At 36.1% G+C, this 27495-nt stretch overlaps 1 protein-coding gene across 6 annotated transcripts in view; it reads right to left on the bottom strand.

Annotated features, from left to right (window-relative positions):
* Positions 1-454: 454 nt before the first annotated feature.
* FRRS1 (ferric chelate reductase 1) overlaps positions 455-27495 on the bottom strand; it is a 54475-nt gene continuing 27434 nt past the window's right edge. For 5 of the 6 annotated variants that reach the window (XM_033433549.2, XM_004263071.3, XM_033433539.2 and 2 more), the window contains exons 7-16: positions 24074-24172; positions 22758-22905; positions 14515-14628; positions 13050-13162; positions 11248-11334; positions 7355-7452; positions 7059-7117; positions 6091-6234; positions 4852-4913; positions 455-4769 (exon numbers count right to left, since the gene is read on the bottom strand). In XM_033433549.2, the coding sequence (XP_033289440.2) occupies positions 4677-4769; positions 4852-4913; positions 6091-6234; positions 7059-7117; positions 7355-7452; positions 11248-11334; positions 13050-13162; positions 14515-14628; positions 22758-22905; positions 24074-24172 (1017 nt within the window). In that variant the 3' untranslated portion in view covers positions 455-4676. Of the gene's footprint in view, positions 4770-4851; positions 4914-6090; positions 6235-6282; positions 6975-7058; positions 7118-7354; positions 7453-11247; positions 11335-13049; positions 13163-14514; positions 14629-22757; positions 22906-24073; positions 24173-27495 lie in introns of those variants that run through there. The other variant, XM_049714689.1, reaches the window with a different exon arrangement.

The raw sequence follows: 27495 nt of genomic DNA, 5'->3' as shown, positions 1-27495 counted from the left end.
GTGCTTTGCAATGACCTAGAGGGACAAGATAAGGAGGGTAGGAGGGAGGCTCTAGAGGGAGGGGATATGGGGATATATGTATGCATATGGCTGATTCACTTTGGTGTACAAAAGAAACTAACACAGTATTGTGAAGCAATACTTTATAGTCCAATAAAGATCTATTTAAAAAAATAAAATAAAAATTGGGGGGGAAATCACTACTTAAGGTTTTTGGTAAAAAATAAAATAAATAAATTTTAAAAATTAATAAAATCCATGAAAAACCACTGGAGAAAAATAAAGATATGTTCTAGGAACTGTCTCGCCTCTAAACCAGAGTTATATGACCAGGCATTATATAAAATGACATTAACTTATTTGATAACGAAATAAGAAATTAAGCTGATATGAATTTTAGGGCAAGCAAACCTCCCAGATCTTTCCACCCAAAGATATAATCCAAGAGTAGTAATCAGATAAATATTTGTTTTACTGAGGTGAAATTCACATAACATAAAATAATCCTTTTAAAATGGCATTTCTTATATTCACAATGTTGTACAACCACCACCTCTATCTATCAACAAAATATTGTCAGCACCACAAAATAAAATCTTATGCCCATCATGCAATTACTCCCCATTCCCTCCTCCACTCCCTCCCCTCAAGGCCCTGGCAACCACCACTCTGCTGTTGCTATGCATTTACCTATTCTGGATATTTCATATAATCATAATATGTGACATTTTGTGTCTGATTCACTTAGCATAATAGTTTTTTTGTTTGTTTATTTGTTTATTTGCTGTTCCTCTTCTTATTCCAGCCCTTTGACGTCTCTGGTAGCCATGGAGAAGCATAATGTTCTGAAGGTTCATCTATGTGACAGCATGCATCAGTACTTCATATCTTTTTATGACTGAATAATATTTCATTGTATGTATGTACCACAATTTGCTTATTCATTTATCTGTTGATGGACATGTGGGCTGTTTCCATCATTTGGGTATTGTGAATAGTGTTCCTATAAACATCAAATTTTTAATTTTTTTTTATTGTGGTACAATATACATAACACAAAATTTTCCCCTGTAACTACTTTCAAGGATACAATTCAGTGCATTAAGTACATACACAGTGTTATGTAAGCATCACCACTATCAACCTCCAGAACAATTTCATCATCCCAAACAGAAATTCTGTACCCATTAAATAACAGCTCCCCATTCCTCCCTCTCCCCCAGTCCTGGGTAATCACCCTTCTACTTTTTATGAATTTGACTAGTCCAGGTACTCCAAGTAAATAAATCATATAATAGAGGTCCTTTCTTGTCTGGCTATTTCACTTAGCATAATGTTTTCAAGGTGAATATCAAATTTTTTATCAAATAAAAACTACACATTCCACAGGTAAAAACTACTAAAGTTTAACACTGTAATCAAAAGCAATGACATCATCAACAACATGTACAAAGCACCTTTTGCTGGTACCACTTCCTTCCTTCCTCATAACTGCCCTGTGAGATGGGCTTTACAGATGAAGGAATGAGGCTCAGAGAAAATGAGCAATTTGCCCAACGACATGAGTCTTATAAATCAGACAAGCATGCTTAGGTCTTCCAGCTCCGCTCCCAGACTCCCAGTCTTTTTCATGTACAGGGTTATCTGCCTCCCAGCATACCATTTACAAGGATGGTCAGGAGACACCTATGTAGAAGGAACAGTCAGGGAAGCCTCCAAAAACAAGAAGGATTTTTGAGCCAGAACTTAATAAACTAGTTTTTGCTAGAAAGAAGGGAACAGAAAGGGCATTCCAGACAGGTGACCATCAGTGACCTGGGTGCAGAGATGAGCCTGGTGGGTATTGGGCAAGAAGGAAAGAAGCAGGGTGTGCACAGTGACAGTGTGTAACCTAATCTGATTTGAAAAGAGCTTAGAAGAATCTTTTCTTTCATTCCCATCTACAATGGATTATCTTAAACAAGGACCTTTGTCCTTTTTTTTTCCTTGCTTCACCAGAATATACAGACAAATAAAATTTCAGCCAAAAGCTACAGGTCCCCCCTAGGGCTTCCTGGTTGGCATCTGCTGCATCTGTCTCTTCCCACCACAACCTGGACTGGGGCAAGATGTGGAGGGATGAATATCACTTAACACACATTAGAGCCAAAATCCTAATAACCAAGTAGGCACTAAAGTGTTATTCGATAACTTATGCCATAGGCTACCCACGTCCTTAAGATTGATTTCCAAAGATAAGAAAATAATAAAAACAAAAATAGCCTCAGTTATGAATGCTACCCCAACCACAACTTTCGAGAATTTGTTTCACTTTTTTTTCAAAAATAAATAGTTATTTTTATTTTATAGAAGAACCCATCTTTAAGAAGAAAACTCATGATTTTGCTATTTGGGGCAACATTGCTGAAGATATAAAGGCATTTCGTTTAACAATTACTCCTATCAAAAGATATCTTTAGGGCTTCCCTGTTGGCGCAGTGGTTGAGAGTCTGCCTGCCAATGCAGGGGACACGGGTTCATGCCCCGGTCCAGGAAGATCCCACATGCCACGGAGCGGCTGGGCCCGTGAGCCATGGCCGCTGAGCCTGCGCGTCCGGAGCCTGTGCTCCGCAACGGGAGAGGCCACAACAGTGAGAGGCCCGCGTACTGAAAAAAAAAAAAAACTTTAAAAAACCAGATTGTTTATTACAAAATCAAGAAGGAAAACTGAGAGGAGCAACGAATAGGCATTTTCAATTTGTAGATGTCAACCATTCATAAGCAGAAGAATCATAATTTGATATTAATGAAAAGGTTTGTTGGTCTACTAAGGTTAGATGACAAAGACTTCTTTGGACAACTCTGTATATCAATTGATGATATATCAAAATAGTGCCAACAGATGAATCAATGAAAAAGAAAAGTTAAAATAGGTTAGCCTCAGCACTGGAAATCCAGCAAGCTCACGAATTTGAAAACGAAACCCACCAAGGTTCATCTTCTCCTTAAACAAATCTTTCCTTGTCAAATGTATAATATAATTTATTAAGAGAATTTTATTAACCTTTAGGCCCCTAATAATTGAAAGTTAGAGGAAAATATTTTAGTATACATTTAACTTTCTATACTAAACAAAATGTTTTTAAATAAAGACATTCAAAAGGAAAGTTTAGACTGTAAATAGCCTGGCACTTACAGAACATAAACATGGAAAGTTCACATCTCAAACCCTAAGCTACTTATGATAAACACCTGTATAAAGAACAAAAACATATCATTTTACCCAGTGAAAGATGTAAGATACATCGCTGAGGCTATTATTTATGCCAGGTAGAATTTAGGTCCTTGGACCAATTAGAAAGAACACATAAAAAAGTAAAATATGCCTCCCTAAACTTTTTATTTTAAGAATGTAGAGTTTTGCTTGTTTCCTCTGCCTAAGATAGTTATGTTCATTTGTTACAAGGTCACGGGAATGTAAAGGGAAGTATCAAACAACGGTTATAAACAATCATGGTTAGAAAACAAATAGAATTGAAACCAGAAAATAACATTGGTCCCTAATTTCAGTTTGTAACCTATAACTGTTAGGAAAAGAAAAAAAGACAGAAATTTTTCAAATAAATATTAAGAGTTGGTGAATTTTAAGAGAAATGCCATCCCAAGATATTATCTAAGTACTAAAAATGAATCCGCACAAGTGAACAGTAACAAAGCAGTAGTATTATGGCGCCACCCACTGGCTAGAAGTCCTCATAGCAAACATGAGACCCAGTCATAAAATAGAAATTATTGGAACCGGAAGGGAAATAACATTGATAATTCTAATTCATTATAGCATCAGGATCTTCTAACAAAACAGTACCACCCATATTATTTTATTACCACAAGGACAAAGAATAACTCTTAAATATGTTCACAAGAGTGAATTTTATTAATTTTGAAATGCAAGTCTACAATCTCCAAAGGCTAAGACAACCTCAGAGTCAAAACAATTAGCATATAGAATGCCATTTTAGCTCTGTAGCTGAATATATAAAGACACTCTTAATCAGAAGATGCACACTTGCATTTCACTGCTAAGAAAGAAATTATAATATTAATAATATATTTAAATGTTAATGAAATGGTGTTAGCCCTACTTTCACCTTTACCAGGGAAGTAACAAAATACATGAAACAAAGGATATGTCCAAAACACTGGACCGAAAAACGTGTTTCCAAAAAATTTTTAAGAAAGGGGGTAAGGGGAAAAAAATCCTAAAAAAAGGCCATTCAGATAAACTAGTAAAAATAAATGTTTTCTTTAAAGTACCACAGCACCTTTATAGTCCAAAATATATTTACCTTAATACTATCTGCATTTTATCCTATGACATCTTTTATGTTTTTCCAGTTATTTTCTTACATGCTAACATTCTTAAAACTTCAGCATAAAAAATATTTGAGTCATTTCTCCTCAAGTACAATCTTCCCTTTAAGACTCAGAATAATACGTAAAAGCTTGACATCAGTTTGTAGCCCATAGGACCCTAGTGAATGTTGATCTCTAAAGACCAGACTTCCGAATTTCTCTACAGACATGGCCTGGTCTTCCTAATTAGAAGTCATGAATACACTCCAGTCGATACAGGCATCAAGTTTTTTGGCTTCATGATAATTATCACCTGGTCTGCAAAAGCCAAGGTCTTCGCTCGCTCATAGATGGTTGATTGCAGATAAGAACATAGTGAGAAAAGTCAAATTCCCACAGACATAAATTGCTAACACTGCCTTTTTAAAAGCATAACCCTGAAAGAAAAAAATTGAGATATGAAAAAAAAGAATAGCTATCATTAAGGTTTGTGTCAATAAAGAAGAAAAAAAGACTTACTTCTGCTTCAGCTGCAGTAAATGACTGGAGGATCTGAATTCTATCATCATCCAATATTTCATCTGTCAAGAATAAGAACATAAGTTTGTAAGGCCAGTGGGTATGCAGATAAACTAATTCTCAAAAAAAAAAAAAAAAAACCTGATTTGTAGCGTTTGCTGATTTCCAGGATGTTCATTCTCCCATTTCAAGTGACCAAATGTTGCAAACTTCTTGAATACTTAAGGCTCTCACAAATTAGGTCAAGCTGGCTACAGCATACATTTGTTAAAAGACTTTCTCCTAGTCAATAAACACCATACCAAACTCCTAACAATCCAAGTTTTAAGTACATATGTATTTTAAATAGCAAGCCATAATCTAGCGATCAAAAGTCCTTTAAGACTCAAAACCCATACAATATTGTAAATCAACCATACTTCAATTAAAAACATCAAAAAAAGACTCAAACCCTTATGTATGTGACCCTATCAAGAACCAAAAAATGGTAGGACAGATATTTAGTACTCAGTTCCTAAAAGCTGCCCAGGCTCCTAGATTCACAGCACACACACTAGACAACAAACAGGTTTTGTTTTTAGAAGGCCACCTTTACTTATTTGAGGGGCTGAGAACTAGATAGGACACAAAAGACAGTCAGACTAGAAATCAAGCTAAAATATCACTGATTCTCTACTAATCTCTTCTAATGGCTACAGGTATCTTACCCTGCCTAGAGGTGAGACCAAAACAGACCTTGCCACTAGAGAGCACCGGCAAAATAAATCCTTCCTATCTAGCGTGTTGGTTAGCTAGCTACATATGATGTATAGGGCAACCTAAGTGACAGCACACAGGAAGTTTGTCAAATAGGTAAAATCTGTCTGCAGCTTTGTCCTGTGTTGACCATGGGCATCTCTTCTTCCTCCATCTCAGGGGTCTCTCAGCTCCAGGCATTCAGGGCTCTCAGTGCATTCTAGCCCCAAGTCAGACCACCATGAAAAGTAAAAAGTACCTACAAAGAAGGCCTCTTCCCTAAAACCTCTTTCCCTTGCATTTTACTCACTGATTCTAATACTAATGAATATAAAAAACAAACGCAGAAATTTTCCACTATTTTTACCACAGACTGAGTAATCAAAAGAGAAACTTTTAGTAAGCTACCATGTAAGAGTCAACAATTAGTGTCAAGAAACTAATTATATTCCAACAGTTTGTATAAAAGTGATTCTACATAACACTGCTCTTTCAACAGGTTACCTTTTCTAGAGAGTCGGTAAGTGTGTACCTCCAGAACAATCTCTGTCCCAATATGCCAGGCTACAAATCCAATCATTGTATAGGTTTTCCATGGCCCAGGAAGATTCAATCCTGGTAAATCCATTCCCAGGAACATTGTTGCCACTACATTCATAAGGAATAAATACATATACTCAAATGCAATTCAAGAGGTAACTGTGTATGCATGTATGCATGTGTGCTAATTATATCAAGTAAAATATACTAGAAGAGTTTATGATATCAATTAGATTAATATTTAAGACCAAATAGTTAATTTAGTCTTTTTTTTTATTTTAACACCAGAAAGGCTAAGATGGGAAATTATAATTACAATCTACCAATTGTTAAAAAAGAGGTACCCAAATTTTTCAAAATGTTTTAAGTCTGCAATGTAGGAAGCGAGAAACGTATGGAAACCATTTCTGATTATACCTCCCCTTCCACGAATTTCTACAGACTGTAGAAATGTGAGGGTAGGAGGTGTCAGCTTAGATATTTCTTAAATAAAGCATCAAAGTACACTGGATAATTACACTTGACTTTTGAAAAACACCTTTCCCTGGAAGGTACCATCCCCATGGAGAAAACCTGGAGACAGAGGGCTGGGACCCTGTAGCCCACTTCAGCCCAACCCACGACTGACCCTCAAGTTGAGCTGCTTAAATGTTTGGTCATCGGCATAGCTTATTCTGTTGGCAAAGGCAAATGCTAAAAAAAAGTCTCAAAAGGAGAGTTTTAAAGTCATTTTAAAAACCTTGAAACTGAAGTAATGGCTTAAATAGTTACCTCTAGAAATTACTTTCTGGATTTCAATGTTTGACTGATTTCTCCTCAACAGCAAATTACTCCAATTACTAATGCATCTAAAAATCATTTAAGCCAAATTACAACTTGCAATATAAACAACCTGCAATTATATATGAATAAGTAGCATCACAATTACTTACCTGCTATTATTCTAGCAGCTGTTCCCATACTCCAATGAGTCCACTTAAACATTTGCCTTCTACCAAATAAAGAACCAGTCAGTATTCTTGAAAGTTATGGAATTACAATTAATTCCTAAGAGAATAAAAAGCATGTAATTTCCCTATTGCCTAGGAATTAGATATCTGAAATACATTTTAAAACCTTTTAAAGTAAGTATAATTTATCACTGAATTTTATAAGATGCAAAAAAGGAATTGGTTTCCCAACTAATGACATCTACATTAAAAGCATTTATAAATAAAGACTTAAGTACCTTGGGTCATGTAAAGGTGGTCTGAAGGCTGCCGAAAGAAGCTGAAGAACTGCTAAAATCATCACTGTACAACCAAGGTATGGGTGATAACCTGCATGCTGAACAAAGTTATATCATTTTAATGGTCTCAATCTTGCCCATCGATTAAACCCTCAGGTTAAAAATAATACACACAGATGTATTCTTAGCGTTTTTCTGTAGCTTTAAACATTTAATAATGATAGTTATAATAACAGGCACCATTCACTGAGTGTCTATACCAGGCACAGACTTCATACATATTATCACTAATGTTCACTATGATGCTTGACAGTTAGTTATCAATATCCCACTTCTACAAATGGGGGAACTGAGGCTCAGAGATATCAAGTAATGCATCCAAGGCCACACAGTGTGTACATGGTTGTGGTGGAATCCATGCACAGAATGTTGCCTCTTCCCATCAGGATGTTAGATGACCACCAACACCAGCACAGCCATCTGAAGCCCACCTAGGACTAGTTAGTATCTGCATGTCAGGAACAATCAACCCAGTGTATTTTAATTACTTGTTCAGACCTCTATGTTTCCTGGAGCTGAAGGTTCTACTTGATTCCTTGTAACCCATATGCTTAACAGAGCCTTAGTCACTCAATAAATGTTTGCTGATCAAGAGAACAACCTGCACAACCACTGTATTAAAATCTCATCTCCTCTGTTCAGAACGAAGGTCTAAACCAAGAAAAATCATCAACACAATATCTCAACAGTTTCGGTTACACTCCTCCCTCAGTGATGTGTGCCTGCTGAAAACAGCAGACAGTTGGATTAGACCACTTTGCACAATTATTTCATTTAAAAACTTAAGAGAAGAATTAAGAAGATGCTCTAATACGTTACACGTTTAAATAGAGGGATATCACAGTCTGTTGTCACTGACTCCCATGCTTGGGAAGGCTCTAAAACCTGTGATCTAGAACAAGGACAGAGTGGTTTCCAAGCCAAGATAGGAAGATTTTGCAAATTAGGAACTAAAAGTTGACAGAAGAGCACTATAAAACTTTCAAGTCATGGACTCAGTTATACACAGATAAGTTATAACCTGGACCCTGGAGATGGAAAGTGCCTCTCTCTAATAAAAAACAGTAACAGCAGCAACAAAATTCTTATATATTTAGAATGTGCTGGGACTATCCTAAGTGCTTTCAGTTAATTAACTCTCAACCCTCAGAAAGCCTATAAGATAGATACTCTACTATCCCCACTTGAGTAAACCGAGGGACAGAGAAGTTAAGCAACTTGCCCAGCGTGTCCCAAGTAATAAATGATGACATGAGGATTTGAATCCAAGCAGTCTGGCTGTACAACTGTGCTCTTAACCTTTTTACTACCATAGTCATAAACTGCAAAGACTACAAACTACAAATTTTACAAAATAAGTATTAACACTTGTCCAAATACCTGGATAAAATAAAGTTTCAATATCTTGAGTCATATCAGAAAATCTTCATAATTTCCTTTAAAAAAAAATTAGGTTGACCATGGAGGTTCCTTAAAAAAACTGAAAATAGAGCTACCATACCATCCAGCAATCTCACTCCTGGGCATATATCCAGAGAACACCATAATTCGAAAAGATACATACACCTCAGTGTTCATAGCAGCACTATTTACAATAGCCAGGACATGGAATCTAATCCAAATGTCCATCAACAGAGGAATGGATAAAGAAGATGTGGTACATATATACAACGGAATATTACTCGGCCATAAAAAAGAATGAAATAACACCATTTGCAGCAACATGGATGGACCTAGAGATTGTCATACTGAGTGAAGTAAGTCAGAGAAAGACAAATATCATATGATATTGCTTATATGCGGAATCTAAAAAAAGGGTACAGATGAACTTATCTACAAAACAGAAATAGAGTTACAGATGTAGAAGATAAACTTACAGTTACCAGGGGGTGGGGGAAGAGAGGTAAACTGGAAGATTGGGATTGACATATACACACTACTTTTATTTTCCCATATAAAATAAATAACTAATAAGGATCTACTGTAGAGCACAGGGAACTCTACTCAGTACTCTGTAATGGCCTATATGGGAAAAGAATCTAAAAAAGAGTGGATATATGTATATGTGTAACAGATTCAATTTGCTGTACACCTGAAACTAACACAACATTATAAACCAATTATACCCCAATAAAATTTTTTTTAAAAAATAGGTTGATCAATCTATAAACTACCTAAAAAGCAGAAAAGAGGTTTCCTAATAATATTGTGACCCAAGAGTCATCAATCTTAGCCCTTGTAGCAACAGCCCAAACTGAAATATTAAATTTTAATATCAAATTCTGACTGGCTCTTAAACTAGAAGAGTATAATGGAAGCACAGGCTCTGACCTTAGGTACATCTCCAATTCTCAGTAAGCCTCATTCATTCATTCCATAAATATCTACTGAATATCTCATGTGCCAGAATCTGTTCTAGGTGTTAGAGATACAGTAGCAAACATACCAGTAAATATCCTGTCTTCTCATGGAGTTCACATACTAGTGTGAGAAGACGGACAAAGAAAAGATATAATATTTAAGTAAATTATCTGAAACGACATAAGGTAAAGATTGCTTCAGGAAAAAAAATGAAGCAGAGCAGGGCTCTTTGAGAAGCTATTATTTGAGCAAAGACTTGAAGAAGGTGAGGGAGTAGAGGAGGCATGACCAAGGCAGAAGGAAGAATCTTTGCAAAGACTATAAAGCAGAATAAATAATTAATTTAAAAAAAAGACTATAAAGCAGGAGCATACCTAGCATTAGCCCAGTGTGAAATGAAATGAGCTATTGGATGAGGAAAAGAGCAGATCAATTCAGAGAGTAACTGGGAGCCAATCATGGAGGACTTTGGTTTTAACTTTGAGAAAAACTGAGAGGCATTAGAGAAACCAGTTTGGGGCACAGGAATGACATCATCTGATTTACATTTTTTAAAAATCACTCTGCTTCTTGGTTGAAAACAGATTGTACACGAGCAAGGGTTGAAGTAGAGAGATCAATTAGGTGCCGACTGCAAAAAAGTCCAGGCAAAAGATGATGGTGGCTCGAAGCCACATAGTAGTGCCAGTGATGGTGAAAAGTGGTGTTTTTGACATGTAAAGCCAATGGGATTTCCTGATGGATTTGACATGGGGCGTGAGAGCAAAGTTAAGAATAATTCCAATGTTTTGGCCTAAGAAGGGAACTGCAAACAACTAATATGGGGATGGCAGCACATGGAGCAAGATTGGGAGGAGAGGTCAGGAACTCCGTTTGAGGTGCCTTAGACATGCAAGTTGAGTTCCTGAGTAGACAGCTGCTTGTGTGAGTCTCAATCAGGGTAGAGGTCCAAGCTGGAGATACACATTTGAGAATAAGCCTCAGTTTCTTCATTTGTGACATGGGATTATTATCAATAACAACTTCATTTGAGGTTTAAATTTGATAACACATGTAAAGCACTTAGCACAGTTTGTTCAGTAGGAATGCAACTAATGTTAGCTTAGTGATAGTCATAGTATTAGTTAGAGAAAACCACTTACAGTGTTCATGTTCCTCAGATATAATGCTTTCAATTTGTACCATTCTATAGCAAGAAAATTTATTAAAGCTATATAGTGTATATTTAAAATTTGAGGCAGTCTAAAAATACATTCCATTACCAAGTAATCTGCACTTACATTCTCACTTCATCCCTGACCACCAACCATGTGAAATAGTCATCAGATGATTTAAAAAGGAAGGAAAGAGGGATACACGCAGAAATATCTTTTTACCCATCATCTGAGGATAAAACAGCAATCTCCTTTGGCACCAAAATGAATTTTAAACATATAAATAGAATAAAAACATTCTTTTTAAGATCTACTTACCCAATTCCAGCCTCCTCTGTAAATAAAAGGCAGAAGAAAAGCAATGAAAGTGAGGGCAGAAGTAGTAAGCATGAGCATTCGATGTACCTGCAAGGATGAAATCACAAATGAGAAGAGAGTTAACTACATAAGAGAAAGGAGTTGACGTCACTGTGAAGGTCATGGGATGAGATTCACAGAAGGCATGCATTCAATTGACACCTAGCCACAATTTGTGGTCAGTTAAAAACAAAAATCTTACTATTCCACTGAACTTTAAAGAAAAGCCTAAGCTGCCAACCTCAGCATTCTAAAGCATCTGCCAAGAATCCACCTGCCCAGAACAGCAGGAATGGATATTTCACACACACAGAGCACTTGCTTGCGAAGTCCATCATTTTCTTCCAAACACATTTATTAAGTTCCACCACCAAGCACAGTGCTTGGATACAATGAAACTGCAAGGAAACAGAAAGTACTGTTTCCTGGGGAGTCTGGGATTTAACTGAGCAGATAAGAGAACATATTTGAAATGTGTAATTCATTATCCAAATGAGGAGAATACCGAGAGTGAAAATGGGCACTGTTAGTTGACTATGTGAGGATAACTGGTGCAAACAAAAACTATCCCAGAGAATGTACGACATATAATCACTATATACACAGATAGATACACACACACACACACACACACACACACACACACACAGACAGACATATATGGGGTGTGTGTGCATATATATATATACACACATCAGCAGAAAGTAGAACATATAGTCACCCTATATACATAGAGACACCATAGTTTTAAAGACAGTGGAGGGTTTGAATTGGTAAAGAGGAGACATAAAGAGTTTTCCAGTTGGGAATATCCACATGAGAAGAGGGGAGAGAGAGAGAGAGAGAGAGAGAGCAATCAAAGGCAGAGACAGGAGCAAGGATGTAGCAGTCATTACTGAGAACAAATAGAACAGATTAACACTGCCAGCCAAAAGCAAGAAACAATTTTAGATAAGGTAAATCTTAAAAGCTACAAATTTATATAAAGTTTCAAGAATACCTCTTATAAAGTCAAAACTGTTCCAATAAGCAGTATTTTTTTCTATAAGCAGACATGTATATTCTATCTCAACACATAGTCATTGATCTTCCACTAAATGTGCAAATATCTATACTCCATGACAAATGAAAGATAAAGGTTTGTTTTGTTTTGTCTTGAGGGGTATTTATTGACTCTTGCTCATGTTTCTATTAAAAGACTGCCTCCTCATCCCACGGGAAGGGACAGCATTAAAAAGGACACTTTTAATTTCTCTTCCCATCCACACAGGAGATACATGATCTTGACTGGTGAGCTAGGGACGGCCTAACATTCACTGGCCCATCAACCAGAGGACAGACCACTGCTTTGCAACATAGTAAGCACCCACTATTTCTTTCTTCTTCTCTGCTGCCTTCCTCAACCCATCTGTACTCAGTGCAGTGGGTAAATGTTCTTCTAGTCTCTTCTTGTGCAACTAGACATGTAACTCAAGATCGTTTGGGTCCCAAAATCCATGTTCCAAAGAAACGCACATGGCACTGATACATTCTCCAATACAGCCTGGCCCTTCATAGAGCTGTCTTTATTTTTTTTTCCATCAAGTACCTTGTGTCTATTCTCAGTTGGTTAGGAAACCAAAGAACAAAAAGAAATTATGAGGATTCCAAAATTACAACTATAACCATACATAAACAAAAAAAAAAATCCGCTTACTTCATGTGTTTTCATGTTGCAATGTTCAAATAATATGGAAATTGCATTAACCTTTTTCTCCACCTACCTGAAACCAAGCTGCATCACCAAATAAAGGCTTTAACCAAACAGGTTTGAAGAACCGGGCAATCAGTACACCTACGCTAACTGTAGTCATCCATGCCACAAACATTAAGGCACCTACAGGTGACAAAATGCAACGGTTGACAACACAGTCTAATTAAGCTGTCTCTTAAATGACCAAGCCAAATGCGTAGAAAATGTAAATAGCCAACAAAAATACATTCAGCTGACATAAACATAACCTAAATATCAATGCTTTTACCACCACCACTACTACTTCTAATAGCTAACACTTCCAAAGCTCTTATTTCGTGCCAAGCACTGTCTCTGAGTGCTTTATGTGTATTAATCTAATTGATCTTTACAACAATTCCTATAAAGTATAATTATTATTCCAGTTTTGCTGTATGGAGAAGGAAAGCACAGAGAAGTTAAATAACTTGCCCAAGGTTACTGAGTTGGAATTTGAACCCAGGCTGGTTTGAATAACTGTGCTCTTAATAATTATACTGTCTGAAGTTATACAGCCTTTCTGAACTTATCTCAGAATCTTCTCACATTTCACTCCAAAAAATAATGGAAAACAAATAGGCACATTACTTCTGAATCCAATTACTGTTCAACTAGAGCTACTGGTAGAAGCAAAATAGCAACAATAAAGATAGCTTCAAGCTTTATTGAAACTCTCACTAGAATGGATAACTCTGGAGAATATAAAGGAAATACACCAATTAAGGAAAGTTCCCACCAATATTAATACATTACAATAGTATAGTATAGTATACACTTACACTATTTCCCTATTTTTCAATCACGTTTTTCAATAATCAACTGGACTACTTTTCAAATGGAATCAACTTTCACTTGTAGAACCAGAGTACATCAGAGCCTTATTTCTAGGCTACTGCTCTTCCAACTTGGTTCCCTTCATCACTTTAAGTATATAATACCTAAGTATAGCACTGAGTTCTTTGTATACCCTCAAATACTTGTACATTGATCAGTTCTTCAACAAAAAAATTGTATTTTTGAAACCAAACTACTATTATAATTAAACAATCACAAACCACTCTTTTATTAGCAATTTTTAATAAATGGTATAATTAATGTCTCATAAAAGTTAAATTAATTAACCCAATGATACTCAATCCTGGCTGCAATTAGAGATGACTATCGTACTTTTTAAAAATTACAGATGTCTTAAAAACTCCTCTGGTGATTTTAATATGCAGTCAGGGTTAAAACCACTGAATTATTCCTACTCTTCATTTTTAATAAAAATTATCAAACATTAAAATAGATAATGCTACCTGCAAATGTTATTGTTTATGCTACCTACAAATGTTATTGATTTATGAACGTTTGCTAAATTATGCCTGGTACCATTCTCAATCTAGCCAGCACTAAATTTATTCCACAAAGTTAAGTAAATTCCACAAAGCAGTAATAATGTTACACATGTAACTTACCATGAACCTTCAGAAGGAGTAAAGAATGGGATCCTCCTATGTTCTCTGGATAGCCTGTCACATTATATTTGTCATATGTAATCAAAGGTTGCTGAGAATGCTTATGAATCCGACCTGAAATTTAAAAACAAAAAAAAAAGAAGAAGACGAATTACTTTCTCAGGAGAGAAGGAATGGAGAGACAATGGCATGGCATGGAAACAAAATTTCTTAAGGTAATAAAAAATAAATAAATTTCAATAGACATGATATATATATATACTATTATATATTGATATTATATTAATACACATGTATTAATATAATATAAATATATGTAGTATTAGTATATAATAATATTCATTATGTATAAAATTAAATCTGTGCATGTATAGAATTATTTCAATTAGTCTGTGTATATGGGTATGTATGGGTGTGTGTTCATTCTGGGGATCTATCTTACAGAAATACTTACCAAAGGTATATTTTTAACCAAAGGTATATCTATAAGCATGTTAATAGATACTTTCTTTTTACACTGGCTAAAAAAAAATTTAAACAAGCTAAATGTCCATCATTAGGAGAATGAGTAAATAAATTATGGAAAATACATTGTTTTTAGAATACAATGCAAGTGTCAAAAAGAATAAAAATAATTAAGAAATTTGATATGAGATATATATGAATCTTTATTTCAAACAAGTAAGTGTTAGATCACAGACTATATCTCAATGATTTCCAAAAAGAAATATTTATATAGGTTATATTATCTATCTAAAATGAAACAAATTAACAACAGAAAGCTAGGAAAAAATGGTCCAGCTAGATATTTAAGAAACTCCTCTTCTAGGGCTTCCCTGGTGGCGCAGTGGTTGAGAGTCCGCCTGCCGATGCAGGGGACACGGGTTCGTGCCCCGGTCCGGGAAGATGCCACATGCCGTGGAGCGGCTGGGCCCGTGAGCCATGGCCGCTGGGCCTGCGCATCCGGAGCCTGTGCTTCGCAACGGGAGAGGCCACAACAGTGAGAGGCCTGCGTACCGCGAAAAAAAAAAAGAAACTCCTCTTCTAAATAACCCTTGGGTTAAATAGGAAATCAAAACTTAAATCACAAGTCTTCTTAAAACGAATAACATTGAAGGCACTTCATACCAAAACACATGTGATGTAATTAAGGTACTATTCAAAAGAAGTTTTTAATCATCTTAAAAGCATTTCCTTAAAAAAATATAAAAAGACTTTAAAGTATTGAAATAATCATTTAAGTCAAGATGTGTTTAAAACAAAACATAACCCAGAAAACCAAAAAGGAAGATTGATTAAAAATAAAGGTAGAGGGCTTCCCTGGTGGCTCAGTGGTTGAGAGTCCGCCTGCCGATGCAGGGGACATGGGTTCGTGCCCTGGTCCGGGAAGATCCCAGATGCCGTGGAGCGGCTGGGCCCGTGAGCCATGGCCGCTGAGCCTGCGCGTCCGGAGCCTGTGCTCTGCAACGGGAGAGGCCACAGCAGTGAGAGGCCCGTGTATCGCAAAAAAAAAAAAAATAAAAAAAAATAAAGGTAGAAATTAACAAACCAGTAAGTCTAAAAATGAGAAAAATCAATTCTGTAAAAGGCCAATAAAATCGATTGATTTTTTGACAATCTGACCACAAGATAAAAAGAAATATCACAAACAATATTAGAAATGAAAACAGTGACATAGCTGCTGATATAGAACATATTCTTTAAAATTATGTGAAAATGCTATATACAACTTTAAGTCAGCCAAAAATATTTCAAAATCTAAATAAAATGGATGAATTTCTGAGGAAATCTAGAATTACAAAAATTGATCAAAGTAGTAGTAACTCTGGAGAATTATAACAATAAAAATTTATTTTATTAGTCAAATATTTCCATTCCTAAAGTCTCAGACTGTTATGTGGATGAGTTCTATCATACCATTTAAAAATTTTTTTAACTTTAAAAATTCATATTTATTTAAACTCTTCTTGAGTTCTTTCTATGAGATTATCATAACACTGAAACCAAAATGAGGCCAACATGCACACGCACACAAACGCACAGAATCCTATGACCATACACCAAAATCATTTATGAATATAGATGTGAAAAGCTTAAATAAAACATTGGTGAATTAAATCAATTATGCAATAATAAGAATAATAAGACATGACTTTCATCCCAGGAAAGTGAGGATTGTTCACCATTCAGAAATCTACAAAAGTAATGATAAACTTCAGCACACATCCATGACATGAACTCTTTGTAACATTAGGAACAGAATATTTCCTAAACACAATAAAATATATCCACCAGAAAAATATGACACGACACTGAATATCAGAAGCATTCCCATCAAAATCAGGGATAAGATAAGAATACTTACCATATCACCACTGCCATTCCACATTTTTCTGGGAGAAGTAAGCAATGCAGTGAGACAAGGAAAGAGAAAATGAGGGCTACTATGCCTGTCATTATTTGCACAAGATATGATGTTTCATCTAGAAAATCCAAGACCATCAACTGGAAAACTAGGTGGCTACATTCGAGATAAGCATTCAAAGATCAATAACTTTCCTATACACCAACAAATTTAGAAAATGTAAGAAAAAATAATCCCATTCACAATAGTTTGTATTAGAAATCTATAAAATACATAGGAACAAAGTAACATAAATAAATAAGCCCTACAGGAAGATATGAAGAAAACCACAGGATCTGAATAAATGAAATATCCCAATATACTCCTGGATAGGGAGACTCAAGGACGTTGATTATTCCACAAATTAATCTAAAATTTCATTTCAATTCCAGTCATAACTCCAATAGGATTTTTAATGAAATTTGATAAATCATTTCTGAATTTTATCTAGAAGAGCCGATACACAAGGAAGAGGCAAGAATTCCTGAATTCCTGAAAAAGAAGGCTAGGAGGGGTATCAATGCTTTATCAAAATTCACAACCTATTATTAAGCTATAGTAATTTCAACCAGTGCAGTAATAGACAAACAGATCACTGGAAGAATAAACTATAAACAATTTGATTTACTGAAAGATTTTTAATGTATAATAAAAAGGCTTTTGAAACAGTAGAGATAAAATGGACTATTCAAAAACTGGTGTTTGGACACCAGGTTATTCATTTGGTGAACTATTATATCATGGCTTGTTATTACAGAGAAGATCCGAGATAAAGCAGAAAACGAGAAGAGTTTTATATCGTGAACACCTAGAGACCTGTGTCAAGAAGAAAGAGACAATAACTATCAGAAGCTACAAAAATGTCAAAAAGAAAAGAATGAAAAAAACTATTGAAAATGACAAGAAACGCACTGAAGAATATAAAAATACTGTATTAGTAGAGTGGTAGTGATAAAAACCAGACCACATTCCTAACAGCCTGAGAGTCAAGTTGGAAGAAAAGTGTTTTTAAACTCTGATTCACCATGGAGCCATGGGCTAAGATGAACTTAACCTTCATTAAAGCAGAAGTCCATCATAATCTTGAAGTTCCACTGTATGGCTCCATTATAATTTAGGCGTTATGCTCTAAGGAACGTTGGGTTCATGTGTAGTACACGACTCTACAGTATTATTCCTAAATTGTCAAAATAACAGGTCATGTGATAACAGGGTCTCTACTTCATTAATTATTTAAATTGGTAGATTTCCAGATTGGGAATTAGTTATTCACCCAAGTGAATTCTATCTTTCAGTTCAAACACTCAGCATTTCACATGACTGCTTATTTCATGATAGGATAAAGTCAGCTTTCTGGGGGCAAAACAGCAGTTAGAAAAACGTTTTAAATTTGTTTTACTAAATATGACAGTACTTTCAACTCTCAATTATCTTTAGTTTGCTTCTGACCCCTCTTCCTAGGTGACTTCTCCCATTGTGGGCCATTTCTCAACATTTTCTTTTTAAAGGAAAATACATATCTTGTTTCTTTTCATTGACCAGGTCTGTAAATGTGTGCTGAAAGAAAAATCAGAGTTTATTTATAAAGAGAATAATTTACTCACAGGGAAGGTTTTTTTCCTCACTGACTTTGTGTAATGCATTAATTCCGTTTGTCACCAATGGATTTCACCAGCCTTGTTTACAAGGGAATCGGGTAAAAATTTATATTGTTTTGTTCGTTGCATTTAGTAGACATGAATGTTCAATAGTTATTAAATTGTGATGTAAAGAAATGTGACAATATTCAGGTATCTGTTTTCTGAATGTTTCAAATTCCAATCTATGAGCATTGTTGACACCCAGAGAAGAGAATAAAATTACCTGTGAAAGGGTGAAAAAAAACCTCAGCAGTTAGAAAAAGAACAGAAAGATAATTATGTGCTAGCTTACAGCAAAAATAAGGATAACATGAAAAATTAGTAGAAAATGAAAACCTGAAAAGTTATCTGAAATCTGAAAATGTTAAGCAATTTCCCCTGTATTTTAGTTTTGATCACTCTTGCTGAATCACTTTTGCATATTTGGATGAAGAAAGTAGTTAATTTTTCTATTTTTACTAATAATGTAGCATCCTTCAGAGCTTGGCATAGTCTTTAAGAATCATCTGAAGCATCTGACTCACCATGGTGTTCCCTCTGACCTTCAGACTGCCAGTAAACAATGTCTCCTGAGAAACAGATTTGCCCAGGACGACCTCATTCTACATTAACATGGGTTACAGAGATTATATGACTGCTTTGAAAAATGGTTTCAACCTCACAAAGTCTCACTGCTTTTAAGCAGTGCACAGCATATAAATGATCCACATACATATGACTAGATATCAGAAGTGACAGTTGATTTATGTGGTAACTGTACTTTGTTCCCCAATACAAGGGAACTAGAAAGTGAATTCCCTGAAGCGGTAACGTTTAGATTTGTTTTTTTGAGGCTTTGTTTTGTTGCTTTGCACTCCACCAGTTTAAAAAAAAAAATGGGGGGCTTCCCTCGTGATGCAGTGGTTAAGAATCCGCCTGCCAACGCAGGGGACACAGGTTCGATCCCTGGTCCGGGGAGATCCCACATGCCGTGAAGCAGCTAAGCCCGAGCGCCACAACTACTGAGCCTGTGCTCTAGAGTCCACGAGCCCCAACTACTGAGCCCGCGTGCCACAACTACTGAAGCCCGCGTGCCTAGAGCCCATGCTCCACAGCAAGAGAAGCCACGACAATGAGAAGCCCACGCACCACAAGGAAGAGAAGTCCCCGCTCGCCGCAACTAGAGAAAGCCCAGGAACAGCAACAAAGACCCAACACGGTCAAAAAAAATAAAATAAATAAATTTTTAAAATTTAAAAAAAACAAAAATGAGTCTGTGACATACGTATATTTATGTTAATAAACGTATTTATGTACTATTGTTTTAACACATTATGAACACTATTAAAATAGAAATTTTTAGTGAGATAAAATAAATCTAAGAAAAAAGTTCTGGTATTGTTTTCTGTATCCCCTGGACTACCTTACAATATGTACACCTTCGTTGGAAGAACATTGTCCTAGAGCAGTAAGTTATCGAACCACAGTATACAGAACAATTACCTGAAATGCTTGTTAAAATGCAGATTTCAAGCACAAACAACAGAGAGTGTGGGATGGAGCTAGGGAAACTGCCTTTTGAGCAGTCATTCCAGATGGTTCTGAAGCAGGTTATTTGAGCCCCATGCTTTGGGAAACACCACAAAACACAAGGTAGAGATTCTCCCTACCATGCCACGAGCACAGCAACACCAGCAGGAAAGGGAGATAAAACAGTGCTCTATTCTGTACATGAATCGTCCACAAACTAGGTTTTTCCAGGAAAATGTTAGAACTATTACTTAACATATTGTTTCTATCAGAAAATGCATTCCAAATTCTACAATGCTGGCCTAAGAAGAAATTTTTGGCATCACCATACACCCAAAACCATACATAATTTATTGCACAACAGAATTCACCCATTTAAATGACACTGCTTTTCTTTTAAAGTATAAACTTTTTAAGTATAAACTTTTTTAAAGTACAAATGCAAACTGTTAAAATCTCCTAGCAATTTGTCATCCATTCAAGTCAGTAATCATTTATGGAGCACGTATAACATGCTGGACACAAAAGGAAACAGTTTGATATGATGAAAAGGGCACAACTCCTGTGATTGCAACAGAGTTGGGTTTAATTCCTGACTGCTACTTGTTTGATTTTGAACAAGTTACTTCACCACTCTAGGCTCCAGTTCTCTTATCTCTACAACGGGCAACATAATATCTATTTACAAAGCCTCTGTGAGAAATAAATGAGATATATGTAATATACAATAAGTGACAGCTGCAATAATAACAATAAGACAATAACCTGCACTTTAGAAATATTTGTTTAAAAATGCAAATATTTGACCTTCTCCTTAAAAATTCATTTCCCACATTTCCCATGTTAGAAAGTGAAACACTTGGGCTCTGAGGTCAAAGAGTTCAGGTTCAAATTCCAACTCTACCATTTACTTGTCTGGGCAAATGACTTAACCTCTCTAAGCCTGTTTCCTGCCAGATAAAATAAGGTTAATAATAGTACTTATCTTATGTAGGTTTCTATGAAGATAAAAATGAAAACCTTAATGATACTGCTGAGCCAGCAACTGGCACTCATTAAGTACTAAGTAATTTTTGTTCATTATTATCATTTAACCAGGAAATTATTTCCAGCTACATTTGCTGTTGCTGGTGCAAGTACGAATACATGATTTGACTAAGATAACCAAACATATCATCCACAGCTAAAGCTGCAAATATTCCTAAATTTTCTCTAACGCTGAGTTGATATTTTGTCCTGCTTTAAAACCTTTTGAATCCCTACTTTACTTATAGTACACAATTTAAACCACATGAGAGAATATAAACTACTATATATAAAATAGGTAAACAACAAGGTCCTACAGCATAGCACAGGGAACTATATTCAATATCTTGTAACAAACTATAATGGAAAAGAATCTGAAAAAGTATATATATATATATATATATATGTATATATATATATCTGAATCACTTTGCTATACACCAGAAACTAACACAACATTGTAAATCAACTATACTTCAATTAAAAATAAACCACATGATTGGGCTTCCCTGGTGGTGCAGTGGTTGAGAGTCCGCCTGCCAATGCAGGGGACACGGGTTTGTGCCCCGGTCTGGGAAGATCCCACATGCCGCGGAGCGGCTGGGCCCGTGAGCCATGGCCGCTGAGCCTGCGCGTCCGGAGCCTGTGCTCTGCAACGGGAGAGGCCACAACAGTGAGAGGTCCGCGTCCGGCAAAAAAAATAAAAAATAAAAAAATAAACGACATGATAGAATACGCAAGGCTTTTCACAATTCTGCCTGTACCACATTTCTGTTCCTGCTCCTCTTTTACCTCACCCTTATCCTTCCATTCTATATGCTCAGCTTTTCACCATTTTCAAAGTAGGCCATATGCTCAAAGTTTGGGGGTAGTATTATCTCCAGGGAGATGAGTCACTAAATATTACACTACCTTGGCATTTCCTGCAGTTCTTCAGAATATCATTAGCCAAGACCTTAAACAAAATCTAATTATTCTTATTAATATGTGTTGCGGTACCTACCAGGGCAGTCTTAAGTATAAACTAAACATTCAAACTCATAAAACTACCTTAGGCTACACTTGGCATCAGACTGATTGAGAAGGACATGGGACAGGAAACACAGCACACCTGCAGGGCACCATGAGGCATTCTTTTTCAAAGGGAGGTCCTGTGGAAGCTCACTCAGCTGTCCAGGAGCTATTCTCTTTACCCCTCTCTACCTCCCTGGAGAAAGCTCAGGTCCAAGGCGATGAGATTCATACTGGATAGGGCATCCACAAGAGCCGATATCTCCTGCAATAACCCCAAAGTCCTGCTTCTAGCATCCCTGCAAAGGATCTGCCAATGTCACTGCACTCAGGGAAGCCCAAAGACATGGCTTCTTACTAGGTATTTACTCCTGGTCCAAATGCAGTCTACCAGCCAGAAATCACTTTTATCATAAGCAGAGTGCCTTATAACCCAGTAAACACTACCTTTACCTAGTTTCCAGGGGAACAAAGCTAGAAGGTCAACCAAAGTCAAATTGTCAGGCAAAAATGGAAGAGGGTTTAATAACTCTTTACCCACAAATGTATATCTTAAAAAAGAGCAATTACCATAGTCTCCCCAAAAAAAGAGGGAAGGGAATAAAGTGAGCGAAAAAAAACTTTAAAAGGTAGTTTTTTATCAATATAATTACCATGATCAGCTGCACCATCTGCTAGAAATATGTAGTAGCTTGCATTTAGATCAAATCTATTCTTAACCCCAGGAAAGGTAATGTTTCTTCTGAAAGAACACTGCATAACACCATCCGCCAACCTCCAAGCCATATCCTCAAGAGGATCCTGCAAACACATACAATGGATCTTCTCAGCACTTTCCAAAGATTTGCTAAAAATAAGATATGATCAAAATCCTGACCTGTTCAATTTCCTTTCCCTAAGTTCCCCTGTTCATGTTTTGTCTGCAGCGTCATTGTTTTCCCACTTCCTCTTTGAAGAGTACAAGAAACATATTCTCCCAGTTTATTTGTCTTTATCCCACTTGGCAAAGATAGTATTTTTACTACCTAGGCTAGAAACTTTGGCAGATGTACTAACTTCATCTGGCCACCAATATACAATCAACAACACTGAAGAAACACTTAGCAAGTAATATTCTAGTGGCCAAAATGCAACATGCAACTGGGGAGAAGTTCCAACCCCATGAGAAAGCTATGCAGAGAACAAAACATGTCATTAGATGATAGCTACTGCTCCATCAGAGCTCATTTGCTTGTCAGTTGCCATGTGAAAATGACACTTCTCTACCAGAAATAGGCCATATTTGGCACAGGTGCCAACAACGGGCACTTAAGACGATTGCCCAAGGCACTGAACCAGTACCTACCATATGTGCACCTCTTTCTCACCAATCAAGAAATTCTGTGTCACTTACATAAGCCTCTTAAAAATCTGTCTGTAAGTTTTGGAAATGGGGCTGATGACCCTCTTAATAAACCATAAAATATTTTTTGTAAGATGCATTAATAAAAGGATTTAAGTAACACAAGCAAGAATTCATCTTTTCCTCAAAGAGAAACTTTTCTTATGCTTTCTAAAGCATAGAAAAAGGGCACAGTATCTGTAGTTAATACTGTACTATATACTGGAAATTTGCTAAGAGAGTAGATTTCAGGTGCTCTTATCACAAAGAAAAAGTAACTATGTGAGGCAATGGATACATTTATTAGCTTGACTCTAGTAATCATTTCACTATGTAGAAGGATATCAAAACATCATGTTGTACACCTTAAATATATACAATTTACATATATATATATGTTAAAAATAAAACGCAGAAAGGCTTCTCCCAGATTATAGTAAGAGAGGAACCCTGTTGCCAGGCCCCTGCTTGGTCTCTGCTGCTAACTGCAGGTTTGGAAGCTATCTTGCAGCATAGCCATGCCACTGTCAGCCATATAGCCAGAAGGTGGACCGGCCAGATGGAGATTCTCAGAATTTTCACACCTACCCTGGAGTCCATTACAGGGTGACTTCGCCCTGTCAGATGGGAAGGTTGTATGTGCACAGTCTGATCTTCAAGAATACACACATAAGCATCATCATCACCCTGAAAAACAATTGCAAGTGAGAAAAAGTTCAAGGGAATTTCATTTCTTTAAAAAAGAAAAGTCCCTGGGGCTTCCCTGGTGGTCCAGTGGTAAAGAATCCGGCTTCCAATGCAGGGGATGTGGGTTCAATCCCTCGTCAGGGAACTAAGATCTCACATGCCACAGGGCAACTAAGCCCGCGCGCCACAACTACTGAACTTGTGCACCTCAACGAGAGAGTCCACGTGCTCTGGAGCCCGCACGCCACAACTACAGAAAGAAAACCCTCATGCCATAACTAGAGAGAAGCCCACACGCTGCAACTACAGAGAGAAGCCTTCAAGCCACAACGAAGACCCGACACATCCAAAAAAAAAAAAAAGTCCCTAATGTTATCAAATAGTATTTGATGCTTTTAAAACATAATTTACTGACTCAATCTTAAAACAATACCACAAATTCTAAAGAATTGGCTGTCTGATATATTAATTAAAAATGATTGTTATCATGCAAAAGCAATAAAATTTCAGTGTATTAAAATAGACATATAACATGGTTATATGCCCATAACCCATCATCAATTGAACACCACTGTTAATGCTTTTGTATATATTCATCCAAACCTATTTGTATTTATAACCTATTTTTCTCCCCAAATGGGAAAATATAAAGTTTTGTTACCTTTTTCACTGAACTTTTCATAAACATTGCTCTGGATATTTATTTGTAAATAAATGTGTCCTACAATTTTCATAACTGTAAGTGCACTGCATTCTATTGGATTTGGGGGGGTAACTTTTAAGATGTAAGGTACTATAATCAAATATTGTTAATATTGTACACACTGAATAGATTTACTACTGCATATTGAGACCACAGTATCTGAGCTCAAGGGGGCATTCTTTGTCACTCTAATTTTTATCTATCCTTTAATCTCCAACATTCCTTAGCTCTGAAAATTAAATCTTATTTAAAGTGACTATCGGAGGGCAGACTGCATCTTTAAAGCACATTTAAGTCACGGTACAAAAGAATAATCTGGATTTTAAATTCTTGCGTATAGTTTTGGTTCTTTCATCTATTCTAAACTGCTCTCCATAAACTATCTAACAAGGTCTTTTATGTGCTTTAGTCACTAAACTCCTTAAACAAGATCCAAGACTAACCAGTTATGATTTAAATTTTGCTATGAATACCAATATGATATTCTAACACGTTTTAAATTTATTTTTTAAAGTTCCAGTTTTAAAAGTTCCAGTCTCAAGTACATAACCTTAGCAAAGAAATTATTCCCTGTTACACATCTTATATTCAAATCAGAATTAGTGCAACTCAAGATAAGAAACTTGTAGTTGTCATAATTTAAACCGCTACACACTACAGCTCACAGACCAACTTCAGCCTGATGCCTGTTTTTGTACAGGCCACAGGCTGAGGATGGTGCTTACATATCTAAATGTGTTTTTTTTAATTAAGAGAATAATATTTCATGACAAGTAAAAATATATTAAATCCAAATTTCAGTGTTTATAAATAAAGTTTTATTGGGATACAGCCACCAACTTACAGATAATCTACAGCTGCTTTAGCGCTATCACACCAGAACTGAGTAGCTGCAACAGAGACCATATGGCCCACAAATTCCCAAGTGGTTGCTATCTGGACCTCTGCAGAAAAAGTTGGCTGATCTCTGATTTAAACAAACAATGTGTGTTTTCTAGAATGTTTAGCATCAGTGAGGTATAGGAATTTTCTTGTTATTTAAAACAAAATTTAATATAACAGAATGGTTGATTTTGAGGCAAAGTGATGATAAGAAGTCAACTGAGTCATTAAGGCAGACTTCCCAAATACTGGAGAGGATGACAGGGATGGAGAAGAGGAAACTCTCAATTCTCACTACTCTACAATGAGGGTAAGATAAGGTGCTACGACAACCTTAGGCTCCAGGCAGCTAGAAATCCCAAATTTGGAACATGAAAGGACACACATGAGGAGCTTCAACCAAATCCCTGAATTGGACAGAACCTCTTACCCCCGTTTGTTCCTCTCATTCCAGCATTTAGAATGCACTCTATGAGAAAATATCATGTGGAGGAAATAAAGATGACAACATAGTTCTTACAATCAAAGACTATGTTTTAATAGAGGAGACAGTTAAAATAGTACATGAAATACGATAAAACAGAGATTTAAACACAGTACTATGGAAAGACAAATTAGGTAGGGCCAAAGGATTGAAAAGGTTTATCAGACAAGATAGCATTAACTAGGCCTTAGAGAATAAAAAATATATGTGGATAAGGTAGAGCTGCGATTAAGAGAAAAGTTTTTCAAACTGAGGAACTTCTAGGACCAAAGATACAGAAATATAAAAAATATAGGGAAACTTTAGGAAACAGGTAGTTTTGTGAGCTAAAACATATACAGGGTAAGGCCAGAAATGGACTTTGAAGAGTTTTGAAACTATGCTAAAGAAAAAAACTCTTTCCTGTAACTACTAAAGTTTCACCTTACCTACTAAAGGCTTTTGGGGTTAGGGTTGAGATTATCTTAAATGTGGTCAAAAACCATATTAACCTGAGTCTATTGTAAAAATTGTGGGACACTCTACAAAACAACTGGCCTAAAAGAAAAAAGGTAGGGTAACAGTTCTAAAGTAAAGGAGATTAAAGAGATATACCAATAAAATGCATTGAGTGATAACTGATTAGTCTGTATCAGAAATTTTTAAAATATACATATACATATGACTTTACTGGGATAATTGGGGAAATTTGAATATAGGCTCTATTGCATAAAATTATCATATATTTTGATAGTGATCTTATAGATAATTGTAGGAGAATATCCTTCTTAGGAAACACATGCTGCAACCTAGACTTAAAATGTCATGATATCTGCAACTTAATTTTCAAATAGTTCAGGGAAAAGAAATGCGTGTTAATATACAGTGAATAAGTCAATCTACACATACACACACACACACACACAGAGAGAAAAAACAACAAATGTAGGTGAAGGGCTTACTGGTGTTCATTGTACTAGTCTCTCAACTTTCATGTAGGTTTAAGGCTTTTCAAAACAAAAAGTTGGGGTGCATGAGAGAAAGAAGCACCTGAAAGGTAAATAAAAAAGAAGAATCTAAATCACAAACGAAGTTTCCTTGAACACCAGAGAAGTTGGTGGCAGCAATGAATGAGATAGTCCCTAAATTGCCCCAGACAGTATCTGAAAAGAAGAAAGAAATCGATAATAGTAGTTGCTTTTTTTACTATTGTTGTTGATCATCAAGAATGGGAAACACAAAAGGACAGCAGGAGGGTAGATAATAAATTCAGTT

The sequence above is a fragment of the Orcinus orca genome, chromosome 1, assembly GCF_937001465.1.
Source record: "Orcinus orca chromosome 1, mOrcOrc1.1, whole genome shotgun sequence".
Taxonomy (NCBI): domain Eukaryota; kingdom Metazoa; phylum Chordata; class Mammalia; order Artiodactyla; family Delphinidae; genus Orcinus; species Orcinus orca.
This window is presented reverse-complemented; position numbering and strand designations above follow the sequence as displayed.